The sequence below is a fragment of the Salvelinus alpinus genome, chromosome 5, assembly GCF_045679555.1.
Source record: "Salvelinus alpinus chromosome 5, SLU_Salpinus.1, whole genome shotgun sequence".
In the NCBI taxonomy this organism is placed as follows: Eukaryota; Metazoa; Chordata; class Actinopteri; order Salmoniformes; family Salmonidae; genus Salvelinus; species Salvelinus alpinus.
The window spans coordinates 60,600,621-60,614,126 of record NC_092090.1 but is presented as its reverse complement, the minus strand read 5'-3'; the positions used below and the strand labels follow the sequence as shown (position 1 = coordinate 60,614,126).

Genomic DNA, 13,506 nt, shown 5'->3' with positions numbered 1-13,506 from the left:
AAGGGAGACAAAAGAAAGAAAGGAATATAGGTCCAGAGAGAGAGACAGACAGACAGAGAGAGAGTGAGAGATACAGAGAAAGCGAAAGAGTTGAAAGACAGAGATGAAAGATGGGTGACAAGAAATGGATCACTGGTGACAGGAGATAGGTGAAAAAGAAAGAAAAAAGGAAAGAAAGGAAGATGGGGGAGAAGATGACAGACAGGTGGCTTTGATAAAGAGAAACAGCACATACAATGGAGATGACAGTTCAGTAATGAAGCCAGGGACAAAGTCAGTCAGAACTAGGGGGGTGGGGGAGACATGTATGGGCTAGGGCTGATCTGAGCCATACACTAATCTAATTGTCAAAAGAATGAGCTCTCAGACTACAAATAACAAGAACTCATGTAAAGTGCATTAGTAAGCATCTTACATTTAACCTTGGGCAGCTTCAATATGTTCATTCTCAGTCCTTTGGTGCAGTGTTGAATACACTTTATGAATACAGGCCGAGAAGTATAAAAAGAGCAGGGCATGATTTTGAGAGATGGTTGAGGTGAGTCTCATGTCGTCCTCTTTTCTTGCATCTCGTGGAGAGAGCTGTGCTGGAGTATGTTAGGCCCAGTAGGGCCCTCCATGGTGCCTCAGTAAGGAAGAGAAGCTATATAGCACACATTTTGTGCATGGGATGAGAACCCACCCAATTGATTCAACTATAACTCCACATTTCAAACATCTCAAAAAAACACTGCTGCCCCCTCAAAGCAAAATAGCTCTTTGATGAATCAATGGCTGAACTGCGTCCCAAATGCGTCCCAAATGGCACCCTATTCCCTAAATAGCGCACTATTTTTGACTAGAGCCTTATGGTCCCTGGTCTAAAGGAGTGCACTGTATAGGGAACAGGGTGCCATTTGGGATGCAGCCCAAGCCTGGCTGGGATCCACTTTGATAATACTGACCACGCCATGGCAGCTGAGGACAACTGCTGCTCCCTCCCTTGATATCTATTTATTTAATTATTTGCTTATTATTCACCTCATTATTCACACTCCGCCGTTATATAACGGTACCGTTTCTCTAACGCTTTTGTCATGACATTCGCTTTTTGTTAGGTTACATGAAAAACTCAACTGCCCCTGTGTATAAATAGCAGCAGCAGCATTGGTTAGAGGTCTGTTCCAGAGCGGTGGGAATTCAGCACAGCTTGTTTCTGCTTCATCTACTTCCTCTTGAATGAATGGAGAGGACGAGGAAGAGTATTAGCTGTTCACAAGACTGTGAGGGCTGTCTTGCCTTCAGCAAATTCCTCTGTGTGTACGCATGCGTGTGTGAGAGCATGTGAAAGAGAGAAAGAGAGGGAGGAAAAGAGAGAGGGAGAGAATGCAGATAAGAGTGACCGATATAAGCTCCTTGCCAGGCTGTTTGGTTTACTGTGAAGAAAGAGTCACAACACTGCAGGGGAGAACCATGTAGGTAAAACCCCATAGACCAAAGTTTCCATTTCCCTTCAGCTACACTCCCCCCAGCTCTTTGACAGAGAAACGTACAGGCTTCAAGTAATATGAGATTTGAATATATTACACTGTATGTGTTCCATAACAGCACCGGATAAACAATGAAGAGTATACCAGCACAAAAAAAGGTATGAAAATGTATACATTCACTTATGTAAGTCGCTCCGGATAAGAGCGTCCGCGAAATCACTAAAATGTCAACGTAAATGTATATAACTGCTCACTCCCTCCAGCTGCTTCCTGTCTGGCAAACATACAGTGGCACTTTGTCTACATCTCAAATGGCAACCTATTTCCTAAATGGTGCACTACACTACTAAAGTAGTGCACTATATAGAGAATAGGGTGCCATTTGTGACATACCCTTTGAAGTAGCACAAGAGAGGAAGCATTAGCCTTGATGCTCCCTGCCGTAAATGCTGCCTGCTTAATTAAAAGCTTTAATGAATTATTTAGTTCTTGATGAGATTGGTGATCGAGACCAATGAATAACTGAGAGGGAGCCACAGTCTCTCTCTGCAGGGAAATCATAGCAGCACAGCAGGGTGGTACAGGCCTTAGGAACGGATAGGAGTCTGCTGGGATAGGAGTCTGCTGGGAACGTATAGGAGACAAAAACTGAAAAGTGATGTAACAGTTATATAAAATGACAGTTTCATCCTGTGGATCTTATCAGTTATCTGGAACAAAAACCCTTTTCCCATAACGTTATGAGTTAATAACCCTTTTTCCATAAAAAATATTAATGCATAACAAAATAACAGCGACAAACACACTGGAAAACCATTTTAATTTACTTTAGGCACCCTAGAGCGCATTAGTAAAATCGCTCGGGAGAGGTGGTTTTAACTGCATTCTAATGTCGACATTGCTTATGGAAACCGTATTAAGCGAGTTAAGGCTTTTACACATTTTATGAAAATATATATGGCCACTTATGTAAATAGAGATCTTTGTAATGGTTCAACTGTGTAAAGACTGTTAGAGACCTTAGTGACCTGAGCACCTTTTCATGTATAGCATAATTAGCTTATCAGTAGTAATTATCTAGTTTTGGGTTATATTGAATTCAGAAAGTATTCAAACTCCTTGACCATTTGCCCATGTGTAACACACATACAGTGCATTCGGAAAGTATTCAGACCCCTTGACTTTTTCCACATTTTGTTACATTACAGCCTTCTTCTAAAATGTATTTTTTTTTTTAATCCACCTCATCAATCTACACACAATAACCCAGAATGACAAAGTAAAAACAGGTTTTTAGACATTTTTTCAAATTTATAAAAGTAAAAAACTGAAATATCACATTTACGTAACTATTCAGACCCTTCACTCAGTACTTTGTTGAGGAAACTTTGGCAGCGATTACGGCCTTGAGTCTTCTTGGGTATGACACTACAAGCTGGGCACACCTGTATTTTGGGAGTTTATCCCATTCTTCTCTGCAGATCCTCTCAAGCTCTGTCAGGTTGGATGGGGAGCGTCGCTGCACAGCTATTTTCAGGTCTCTCCAGAGATGTATGATCGGATTCAAGTCCGGGCTCTGGCTGGGCCACTCAAGGACATTCAGAAAATTGTCCCGAAGCCATTCCTGCAATGTCTTTCCTGTGTGCTTAGGGTCGTTGTCCTGTTGGAAGGTGAACCGTTGCCCCAGTGTGAGCGCTCTGGAGCAGGTTTTCATCAAGGATCTCTCCGTTCATCTTTCCCTTGATCCTGACGAGTCTCCCAGTCCCTGCCAGCTGAAAAACATCCCCACAGCATAATGTTGCCACCACCATGTTTCACCAACTTTCCTTAGTTTAATTAAGGTTAAATAAAAAATAAAAAAACGTAGGGATGGTGCCAGGTTTCCTCCAGACGTGACGCTTGACATTCGGGCCCAAGAGTTCAATCTTGGTTTCATCAGACCAGAGAATCTTGTTTCTCATGGTCTGAGAGTCCTTTAGGTGCCTTTTGGCAAACTCCAAGTGGGCTGTCATGTACCTTTTACTGAGGAGTGGCTTTCGTCTGGCCACTCTACCATAAAGGCCTGATTGGTGGAGTGCAGCAGAGATGGTTGTCCTTCTGGAAGGTTCTCCCATTTCCACAGAGGAACTGTAGAGCTGTGTCATAGTGACAGTCGGGTTCTTTGTCACCTCCCTGACCAAGGCCCTTCTCCTCCGATTGCTCAGTTTGGCCGTGCAGCCAGCTCTAGGAAGAGTCTTGGTGGTTCCAAACTGATTCCATTTAAAAATTATGGAGGCCACCGTGTTCTTGGGGACCTTCAACGCTGCCGTATTTCTTTGGCACTCTTCCCCAGATCTGTGCCTCGACACAATCCTGTCTCAGAGCTCTACAGACAATTCCTTCGCCCTCATGACTTGGTTTTGCTCTGACATGCACTGTCAACTGTGGGACCTTAAATAGACATGTGTGTGCCTTTCCATTTCATGTCCAATCATTTGAATTTACCACAGGTGGACTCCAATGAAGTTGTAGAAACCTCTCAAGGATGAACAATGGAAACAGGATGTACCTGAGCTCAATTTCGAGTCTCATAGCAAAGGATCTGAATACTTATCTAAATAAGTTATTTTCGTTTTTATTTTCAATACATTTGCAAATATTTCTAAAAACCTGTTTTTGCTTTGTCATTATTAGGTATTGTGTGTAGATTGATGAGGATATAAAAAATAATATTTTTTTCAGAATAAGGCTGTAACGTAACAAAATGTGGAAAAAGTCAAGGGGTCTGAATACTTTCCGAATGCACTGTATGTGTGTTACACATGGGCAAATGGACAAGTACTGACAAGTACAGAAGGAGCCTGTCTCTGAGTGCAAGTACGATCCTATAAGAGTTGGATAGGAGCCATCTGTCTGGGATTAGAACATGTTTTGCAGAGTTGGACAGAAGCCATCTGCCTGGGTTACGATAAGGTCGTGGTTGAGTTACTGCCCACCAGTCTAGTCCCTGTGGGAAGACGGGAGATGGTCTTCAACGTCGAAGTTGGGGAGCGAAGTGAGAATAACAGGATGAAGAGAGAGGAACTGTAACTCAAGGAGGAAGAATAGCCATCCGGCCCAGCCTGTGCAATCCTCCTGTGACATTTGCTACATGCACTGTATATAGAGAACTGTGTAACAGTATGCTATCCTGCTGAAGCATCCAGTTGGGAGAATACATCTGGTTTGAGCTTCTATCAGTGTCCGTCTAGATCTGTACCTTGAGAAGAACCGAAGACCAACACCAGTACATTGACTCATAATTACCAGGTTCCAAAGATAACAAGCTGAACCCATTCAAAACGTAATAAGTAAGACAACACAACCCTATTTGTCTGTCCTTCAGAGACTCCTCTATTCAGGCACAATTAGCAGCCTGCTGAGCAATAACCACCAAGACCAACATCCATATATTTAGATATGATTTAGGTATATCTTAATATATGACTCTGCCAAGGCCCAACCATTCTAAATCCCTCATTTTGAGGGAAGCAAACAGAAGGAGAAACTTCAAAAGATAAACATACAGTGGGGCAAAAAAGTATTTAGTCAGCCACCAATTGTGCAAATTCTCCCACTTAAAAAGATGAGAGAGGCCTGTAATTTTCATCATAGGTACACATCCAGAAAATCACATTGTAGGATTTTTAATTAATTTATTTGCAAATTATGGTGGAAAATAAGTATTTGGTATTTAGCAAGATTTCTGGCTCTCACAGACCTGTAACTACTTCTTCTTTAAGAGGCTCCTCTGTCCTCCACTCGTTACCTGTATTAATGGCACCTGTTTGAACTTGTTATCAGTATAAAAGACACCTGTCCACAACCTCAAACAGTCACACTCCAAACTCCACTGTGGCCAAGACCAAAGAGCTGTCAAAGGACACCAGAAACAAAATTGTAGACCTGCACCAGGCTGGGAAGACTGAATCTGCAATAGGTAAGCAGCTTGGTTTGAAGAAATCAACTGTGGGGAGCAATTATTAGGAAATGGAAGACATACAAGACCACTGATAATCTCCCTCGATCTGGGGCCCCACGCAAGATCTCACCCCGTGGGGTCAAAATGATCACAAGAACGGTGAGCAAAAATCCCAGAACCACACGGGGGGACCTAGTGAATGACCTGCAGAGAGCTGGGACCAAAGTAACAAAGCATACCATCAGCAAGGGCATTGAAGATGAAACGTGGCTGGGTCTTTCAGCATGACAATGATCCCAAACACACTGCCCGGGCAACGAAGGAGTGGCTTCGTAAGAAGCATTTCAAGGTCCTGGAGTGGCCTAGCCAGTCTCCAGATCTCAACCCCATAGAAAATCTTTGGAGGGAGTTGAAAGTCCGTGTTGCCCAGCAACAGCCCCAAAACATCACTGCTCTAGAGGAGATCTGCATGGAGGAATGGGCCAAAATACCAGCAACAGTGTGTGAAAACCTTGTGAAGACTTACAGAAAACGTTTGACCTCTGTCATTGCCAACAAAGGGTATATAACAAAGTATTGAGATAAACTTTTGTTATTGACCAAATACTTATTTTCCACCATAATTTGCAAATAAATTCATTAAAAATCCTACAATGTGATTTTCTGGATTTTTCCCCCTCATTTTGTCTGTCATAGTTGAAGTGTAACTATGATGAAAATTACAGGCCTCTCTCATCTTTATAAGTGGGAGAACTTGCACAATTGGTGGCTGACTAAATACTTTTTTGCCCCACTGTATCTAATAGAATACATTTTTATTTAATAAAAAATATCTATTCATATTTTGGCTCAGTATTTGACGAAATAAATGACTGGACATGTTAACTTTGTAAAACAGTTTTTTCCTTCTAAAGGGATCCAAAATAGCCTAATTTTCTTTGACTGTGTTGAAAAAGGTTCTTTATTTGGTCTTAAATTACACATTAATCAATTCTGAATCCTCTGAAAGGGCTTTTATTTTGCAACAACAGAAAGCTGCAGGTTGTGTATTCAAGTCTGACTGGGTGAAATCAGATGGCATTTGCCATACAATGTCTTGTGACAGACAGCCTGACGAACACAGACAGCAGCACTGATAAAACACACCTGCTGTGACAACAAAAGACCCCACTGATAGCAACCCCACAAATAATGTCACTATGTGAAACACATACATTTTCCTGACTAGATAAGAGAACCAGGCATTACACTGTCTGATTGAGTCTTAAATGGCACCCTATTCCTTACAATGCACTAAATGACACCATATGGGTTCTGGGCAAAAGTAGTGCACTTTATAGAGAATATCCTGCCATTTGACACACACTCTCACTCTCACTCTGCTGCCTGTATTCATCTCCCTCCACTCCACTCACCCTGCCCCCTCCACTTTACGTTCCACTTACAAGTCCACTTTCAATTTCATACTACTTTTAGTGCACTATATAGGGGATAGGGTAACATTTGGGACGGCCCCAGTTTCTGCACTATACTTTCTCTCCTCAGACTAGCGAAGTTCCGCAAAAATAAAAAAGAGAAATTCAGCTAAGGTCCCATTGGAGACACAGGCCATGGTAGGGAGCATGAATCTGTGATCAGTGATGTAGAATAAAATAAAACATTGATTTTGATGGGATTAAAACTAGCGTCTTAAAATGGACCTTAAGCAACTGATGTAGTATCCCACATGACACTCTCTGTCGCTCTGTTTCAGCAGACAAGACTACATTAGTAATTTGCTTTTCACTGGTCCTGTCCTTTTTCCTTAACAGACATGAATTGTCTCCCAAATGGTACACAATCCCTTATGAGAGCACTACAGTTGACGAGGGCCTTTTATGGCTCATGGTCAAAAGTAGTGCCCTTTTATGAAGAATATTGTGCCATTTGAGACGTAAAAAGAGCTTTTGTGTGTTTATTAATGTCACATTATGTTGTATTGGAACTGGGCATCATTGCTACTACTACCCTGTGTCTTGGTTTCTTCTGTTTTATTCAGCTTCTCTATTCAGCTGTGGATAGGCATATGCACTACGGATAGGGACAGTGGCGACCCGTCATTCAGGGCACGTGGGGTTTTTGCCTGTTTTGCATGCTATTTTGGCATTAATATGTGTCACATATCAGTTAGCAAACAATGTAATAAAACATTTAAAAAAACATTTAGTTAATAAAGCCGCATACAAACATGGTCTCTTTTTTGCTTTCTTGAGTAAGGCAGTGCCAAAAATGCAGGTGTTTCAGCCTAGCTCAGTGCTTTCTGTGGTGGTGGGGCAGCCAGCGGAATATACGGAGTGTAGGCATTGGTAATGTTCCCTAGTTGCGCCATGCTTGGCTCAGTGTTCTGTCACTCATGGGGACACTACGTCACCGCAAAATCTACGGGTAGAGCTTAAAAATTGAAGCACTTTGGGTGCTGCCATAGAGTTACATTAGAAGTGCCCATCCAAGAAGGCTCAAGGTCATTGGCCACAGATAAAATGATGTCAAATTACGTTATATCTACAGTAGCTTTGATTGGACTGATCATATCGACATCATACTTTCAAAACATTAGCTAGCAAGCTACGACTGGAAAAATACATGTTCAATGGTCATCCAACTCGGAATTGCAAGTTGGGAACTCGGGCCTCTTTCTAGAGCTCCGACCTGAAGATCACTGAAGCACCATAAATCCAGAGAATGTCAGACTTTGGTGACAAAGACCGCTGCGCCACCTTCCTGTTCAAGTGAGCACAGCACAACAAGTTGAGTCCAAAAATGTCTTGTATGCTGCTGCTGCATAAATGATGTAATATTCCAGGGAGAAATGTATACTGTAGCTAAGAAAGTAATACTAAGTGTATGTTGTGTAGTAAGCTGTAAATTTTCCCCTCATAATTTAGCCTACTGTTCTGACTTGGTGGTGCACATGTAGCCTATAGCTTGTTTTTAGATAAATGTAAGCATTTAATATTGTAAGAGCTTTCATTGTCTGCTTATATGACCCCTTTATTTATATTACGGTTCTGACTTGGTGTATAGGGAGAATACTGTAATAACGGTCCATGTTCTGAATTCTGTCGCTGTACATTTCATAAAGTGATGAACAAACATTGACTACGTTCATCCTTGCTCGCTCATTAATGTATTACTCAAAATTACAGATTGCCTCTTATCCGCACGTCATCCCCGTATGCCATCGTTTGTACATTTCAATTGTCAGTGGAAACTGAAGAAAAAAAATTCAGCAAGTCAGCCATATCAGCTATGCTTTGTTAAAAGGCAGTAAATGAGGCTGAATGAACTGTTTCACTGCCAGACAAGGCTCCACTGATAGCCAGGCGTAGAAGTGGTAAGGTGTTGGGACAGCTTTATGTAGGCCCTAATAGTTTGTGGGCACCGTTTGTCACCGTTATAGTGCAATTAATGTATTGTTTAATGTTGTGTTGTGTAGTGGCTTTGCTGACATGCATTAAACATTTTTTTGTTTGTTTGCCCCACCAAGATTTACATGCTAAAATTGCCACTTGATAGGGATATCCGTACACACACACACACACACACACACACACACACACACACACACACACACACAATGAGATTTGAGGTGAAAACCAATTTATCCCTGCTTCAAGGAGGCTGTCCCAGACACACAAACACACACATATACACACAGCCACACAGCCTACCTTGACGGCTTCCATGTGTGAGAGTCTGTCAAACAGCATGTCGTTAACAGTCACTATCTGATCACCGACCCTCAATCCCTCATTCTCAGCGAAAGATCCGGGTTCTACTAGCGACACATATATTCCCACATCGTGCTCGGAGCCTCCCCGGATGCTGAACCCTAAACCCTCATTGCTCTTTCTGCGTCTCAGTGTCACTTGGCGGATCTCTCCAAAAGGCTCCCCCTGGATGAAAGCCTGGGGAGCGGTCCCATCAGCAGTGGTGCTGAAACCATCCTTGCCGGGACACGCTCCTGGTGATGCATGACAAGAGAGATCGTGAGGGTTCATACAGTGAGCAGTGGGAATTTGGACATGGTGGTTTGCTGCATTGCCTACTTCTCCTCCAGAACTTTCAGGGTTGTTGCCATTGTTTTGCGGTAGATGGTCCGTTTTAAGGTACAGGCCCTCGGAAGTATACTGGTCAAACAACAGCTGGTCTGAGCGCGGAATGACCAACCGCAACATGGGGAGGAGTTGTCGTTTGTTTGGCGTGTTGAGGATTATTTTGAGAGTTTGAACTAAATCGAAGACGTTGCGCTTTGCATGGTAAACGTTTAGACAGTGTATGAACTGTTCTCTCTCGAAGTCTGTGAGCAGCAGGTTGAGCGCGTTGTGCAGCTTCCGAACGTTTGCTGACAGCGCGCGGCCACCCGACCCAGTTCCCGAGTTAGCCGTCGTTGAATTGAGTGAAACGCGCTCCAAATCACTGCTCATCATGCTACAGCTTTACCGTAAACAGCACACCCCCGACCGGGATGGTCAGATCATGCATTTGAAATACTGCTATAGAACCCTCTCCGCTCCGAAAACACATGACCGCACAGTGATTCTTGGAGGAAGTCAGCTTTGAAAAGTGTCATCTTTCCAATAATGCCCGTCGGAAGCATCAAATAATAACAGCTCTCCATTGCCGCCGCATCTTCGATCTTCACCTGTTTATGGAGAGTCCGGTTTGTGTGAAGGTGCACGGTAGATCCGTAGATGATGGTGAGAAAATAATTGCTTCAAAAAGTTGGCAAATATACTCATGCAGCAGAGCAATATTTCTAGACTTGTCACAACAACAACAACTTTTATTCAACTGAATATGATCCTGGATAACAAAGAAGACGGACAAGATGCGCGCGCTCTTGCGCTACAAACACACGCTATCAAAACGTGGCACCTGAATGTGTTCCTCTGGGTTGTCTGAGCAAAACAGTTCGCAATTGGTCATCTTTGTAGCCTACCTATGTCATCATTATTATTATAGACCAAAATAAAAAAGCTGGTTGTTTCTCGTTCTTCCCAGTGTCCCCTTCAATTGCAAGGTAGTTGATCTTCCTCTATCGGAGAAGAATATTTCATATTGTTACTTAAAAGCTCCGCACTTGCTCATTCAACTCAGATCTTTTCTGATTAGGAAATGACGCAGGTGTGTGCAGTATGTGTGTGTGTTGCTGAGAAACTGACAGCGAGTTGCGAGGCGTTACACATCCACTCATCCAGATGCTTGGCAATATGTGAATTCTCATTGAAGTAATGCACACAAATAATGGAAGTTTCCAGCTACAATATCACTACGCTCCAGTTAATTTACCTTACATAAGATAGTTCCATAATGTCCATGAGATCTACCCAGGCTAGTGAGAGTAGCATCGAGAGTTCACTACTTCATTTCAATCACGTGTAGGCCTATGGACTAAATGCAGGGCTACATGTCCCCATTCAGTGTATTATAATACATCTCTGATAATTATAGAATTTTTTTGGCCAATATTTGGGGCTCTGTATCTGAGATACTGTTGCTGGTGGCTCTCTATTTGTAAGGAGCTAGATAACAGTAGGCTAAGCATTCAGCAGACTATAAGACCATACAGCTGCCTTAGCCAGGTCCCTACACAGACCTCATCTCATAGCTGCATACCTTACCACGGGCTAATTATAATCGTTATCTATTTTTAGGTAATTGTCTCCACCAGCAATAACACAGCAATAAGTATTCTCCTATCCACATATTTCCTCTTCTAGATGCACTCCACGGTATTTGCTAAGGATGGAGTGAGCATGGAAGCATTAACACTAGAATCCTTTGAAAAATGCATTGAAAAATGAAAATATGCCAAGACTGTGCAAAGCTGTCATCAAGGCAAAGGGTGGCTACTTTGAACAATCTAAAATCTAAAATCTATTTTGATTTGTTTAACACTTTTGTGCTTACTACGTGATTCCACATGTGTTATTTCATAGTTTTGATGTCTTCACTATTATTCTACAATGTAGAAAATAGTAAAAATAAAGAAAAACCCTGGAATGAGTAGGCATGTCCAAACTTTTGATTGGTTCTGTATATATAAGGTATATGGATAAAATGGGTTCATGGTAGGCCTATCAAAACATGCGCCACCAACACATGAAAAAGCGAGCAGGCATATTGCACATCTCGCTGACTTTATTAATAAGACCCAGAAAGCAAGTGCCGACAAAAACAGAAACCTAGAAAAGGTTTTTTAAATGATCCGGAGTTGCAACTGTTGGTAGGTAAGTAACCTATCCAGAAACAGTCAAGTAAGCAAATGTCTACAAAAACAGTAGCCTACAAAAACAGTAGCTAACAACACGTTATTTAAACGGTCCGGATTTGAGAATGTTGTTAATTAACCTATTGTGAGACGAAAAAGCTGAACAGATAAATATCGGGTATTTAATTTACAGGAGGGGTGAATTGCATTGAATCTAAATATTAATGTCCAATGATTTACCACCCATTAGGCTAGTCACAATAAATATGCTTTAGAATAGATTCATATCTCAATCATGTGCATATACTTTATTAAGGACAAATCTAACAAACTCAGCAAAAAAAGAAACTTCCCTTTTTCAGGACCCTGTCTTTCAAAGATAATTTGTAAAAATCCAAATAACTTCACAGATCTTCATTGTAAAGGGTCTAAACACTATTTCCCATGCTTGTTCAATGAACCATAAACAATTAATGAACATGCACCTGTGGAACAGTCGTTAAGACACTAACAGCTTACAGACGGTAGGCAATTAAGGTCACAGTTTTGAAAATTTAGGACACTAAAGAGGCCTTTCTACTGACACTGAAAAACACCAAAAGAAAGATGCCCAGCGTCCTTGCTCATCTGCGTGAAAGTGCCTTAGGCATGCTGCAAGGAGGCACGAGGACTGCAGATGTGGCCAGGGCAATGAATTGCAATGTCCATACTGTGAGACACCTAAGACAGCGCAACTGGGAGACAGGACAGACAGCTGATCGTCCTCGCATTGGCAGACCACGTGTAACAACACCTGCACAGGATCGGTACATCCAAACATCACACCTGCGGTACAGTCACAGGATGGCAATAACAACTGCCCGAGTTACACCAGGAACGCACAATCCCTCCATCGGTGCTCAGACTGTCCGCAATAGGCTGAGAGAGGCTGGACTGAGGGCTTGTAGGCCTGTTGTAAGGCAGGTCCTCATCAGACATCACCGGCAACAACGTCGCCTATGGGCACAAACCCACCGTCGATGGACCAGACAGGACTGGCAAGGGCTCTTCACTGACGAGTCACAGTTTTGTCTCACCAGGGGTGATGGTCGGATTCGCGTTTAACATCAAAGGAATGAGCGTTACACCGAGGCCTGTACTCTGGAGCGGGAACGATTTGGAGGTGGAGGGTCCGTCATGGTCTGGGGCGGTGTGTCACAGCATCATCGGACTGAGCTTGTTGTCATTGCAGGCAATCTCAACGCTGTGTGTTACAGGAAAGACATCCTCCTCCCTCATGTGGTACACTTCCTGCAGGCTCATCCTGACATGACCCTCCAGCATGACAATGCCACCAGCCATACTGCTCATTCTGTGCATGATTTCCTGCAAGACAGGAATGTCAGTGTTCTGCCATGGCCAGCGAATAGCCCGGATCTCAATCCCATTGAGCATGTCTGGGACCTGTTGGATCGGAGGGTGAGGGCTAGGGCCATTCCCCCCAGAAATGTCCGGGAACTTGCAGGTGCCTTGGTGTAAGAGTGGGGTAACATCTCACAGCAAGAACGGGCAAATCTGGTGCAGTCCATGAGGAGGAAATGCACTGCAGTACTTAATGCAGCTGGTGGCCACACCAGATACTGACTGTTAATTTTGATTTTGACCTCCCCCCTTGTTCAGGGACACATTATTCCATTTCTGTTAGTCACATGTCTGTGGAACTTGATCCGTTTATGTCTCAGTTGTAGAATATTGTTATGTTCATACAAACATTTACACATGTAAAGTTTGCTGAAAATAAACGCAATTGACAGTGAGAGGACGTTTCTTTTTTTGCTGAGTTCAAGAATGATGCATACTCCATA

The 13,506-nt window shown here is 42.7% G+C and overlaps 1 protein-coding gene across 1 annotated transcript in view; it reads right to left on the bottom strand.

Moving 5' to 3' along the window:
• Positions 1-10,745, bottom strand: part of LOC139576415 (whirlin-like) — a 100,964-nt gene extending 90,219 nt beyond the window's left edge. Inside the window, exon 1 of the mRNA XM_071402528.1 lies at positions 9,120-10,745. Coding sequence (XP_071258629.1) covers positions 9,120-9,878 — 759 coding nt within the window. The 5' untranslated portion in view covers positions 9,879-10,745. The remainder of the gene's footprint in view (positions 1-9,119) is intronic.
• Positions 10,746-13,506: the final 2,761 nt, after the last annotated feature.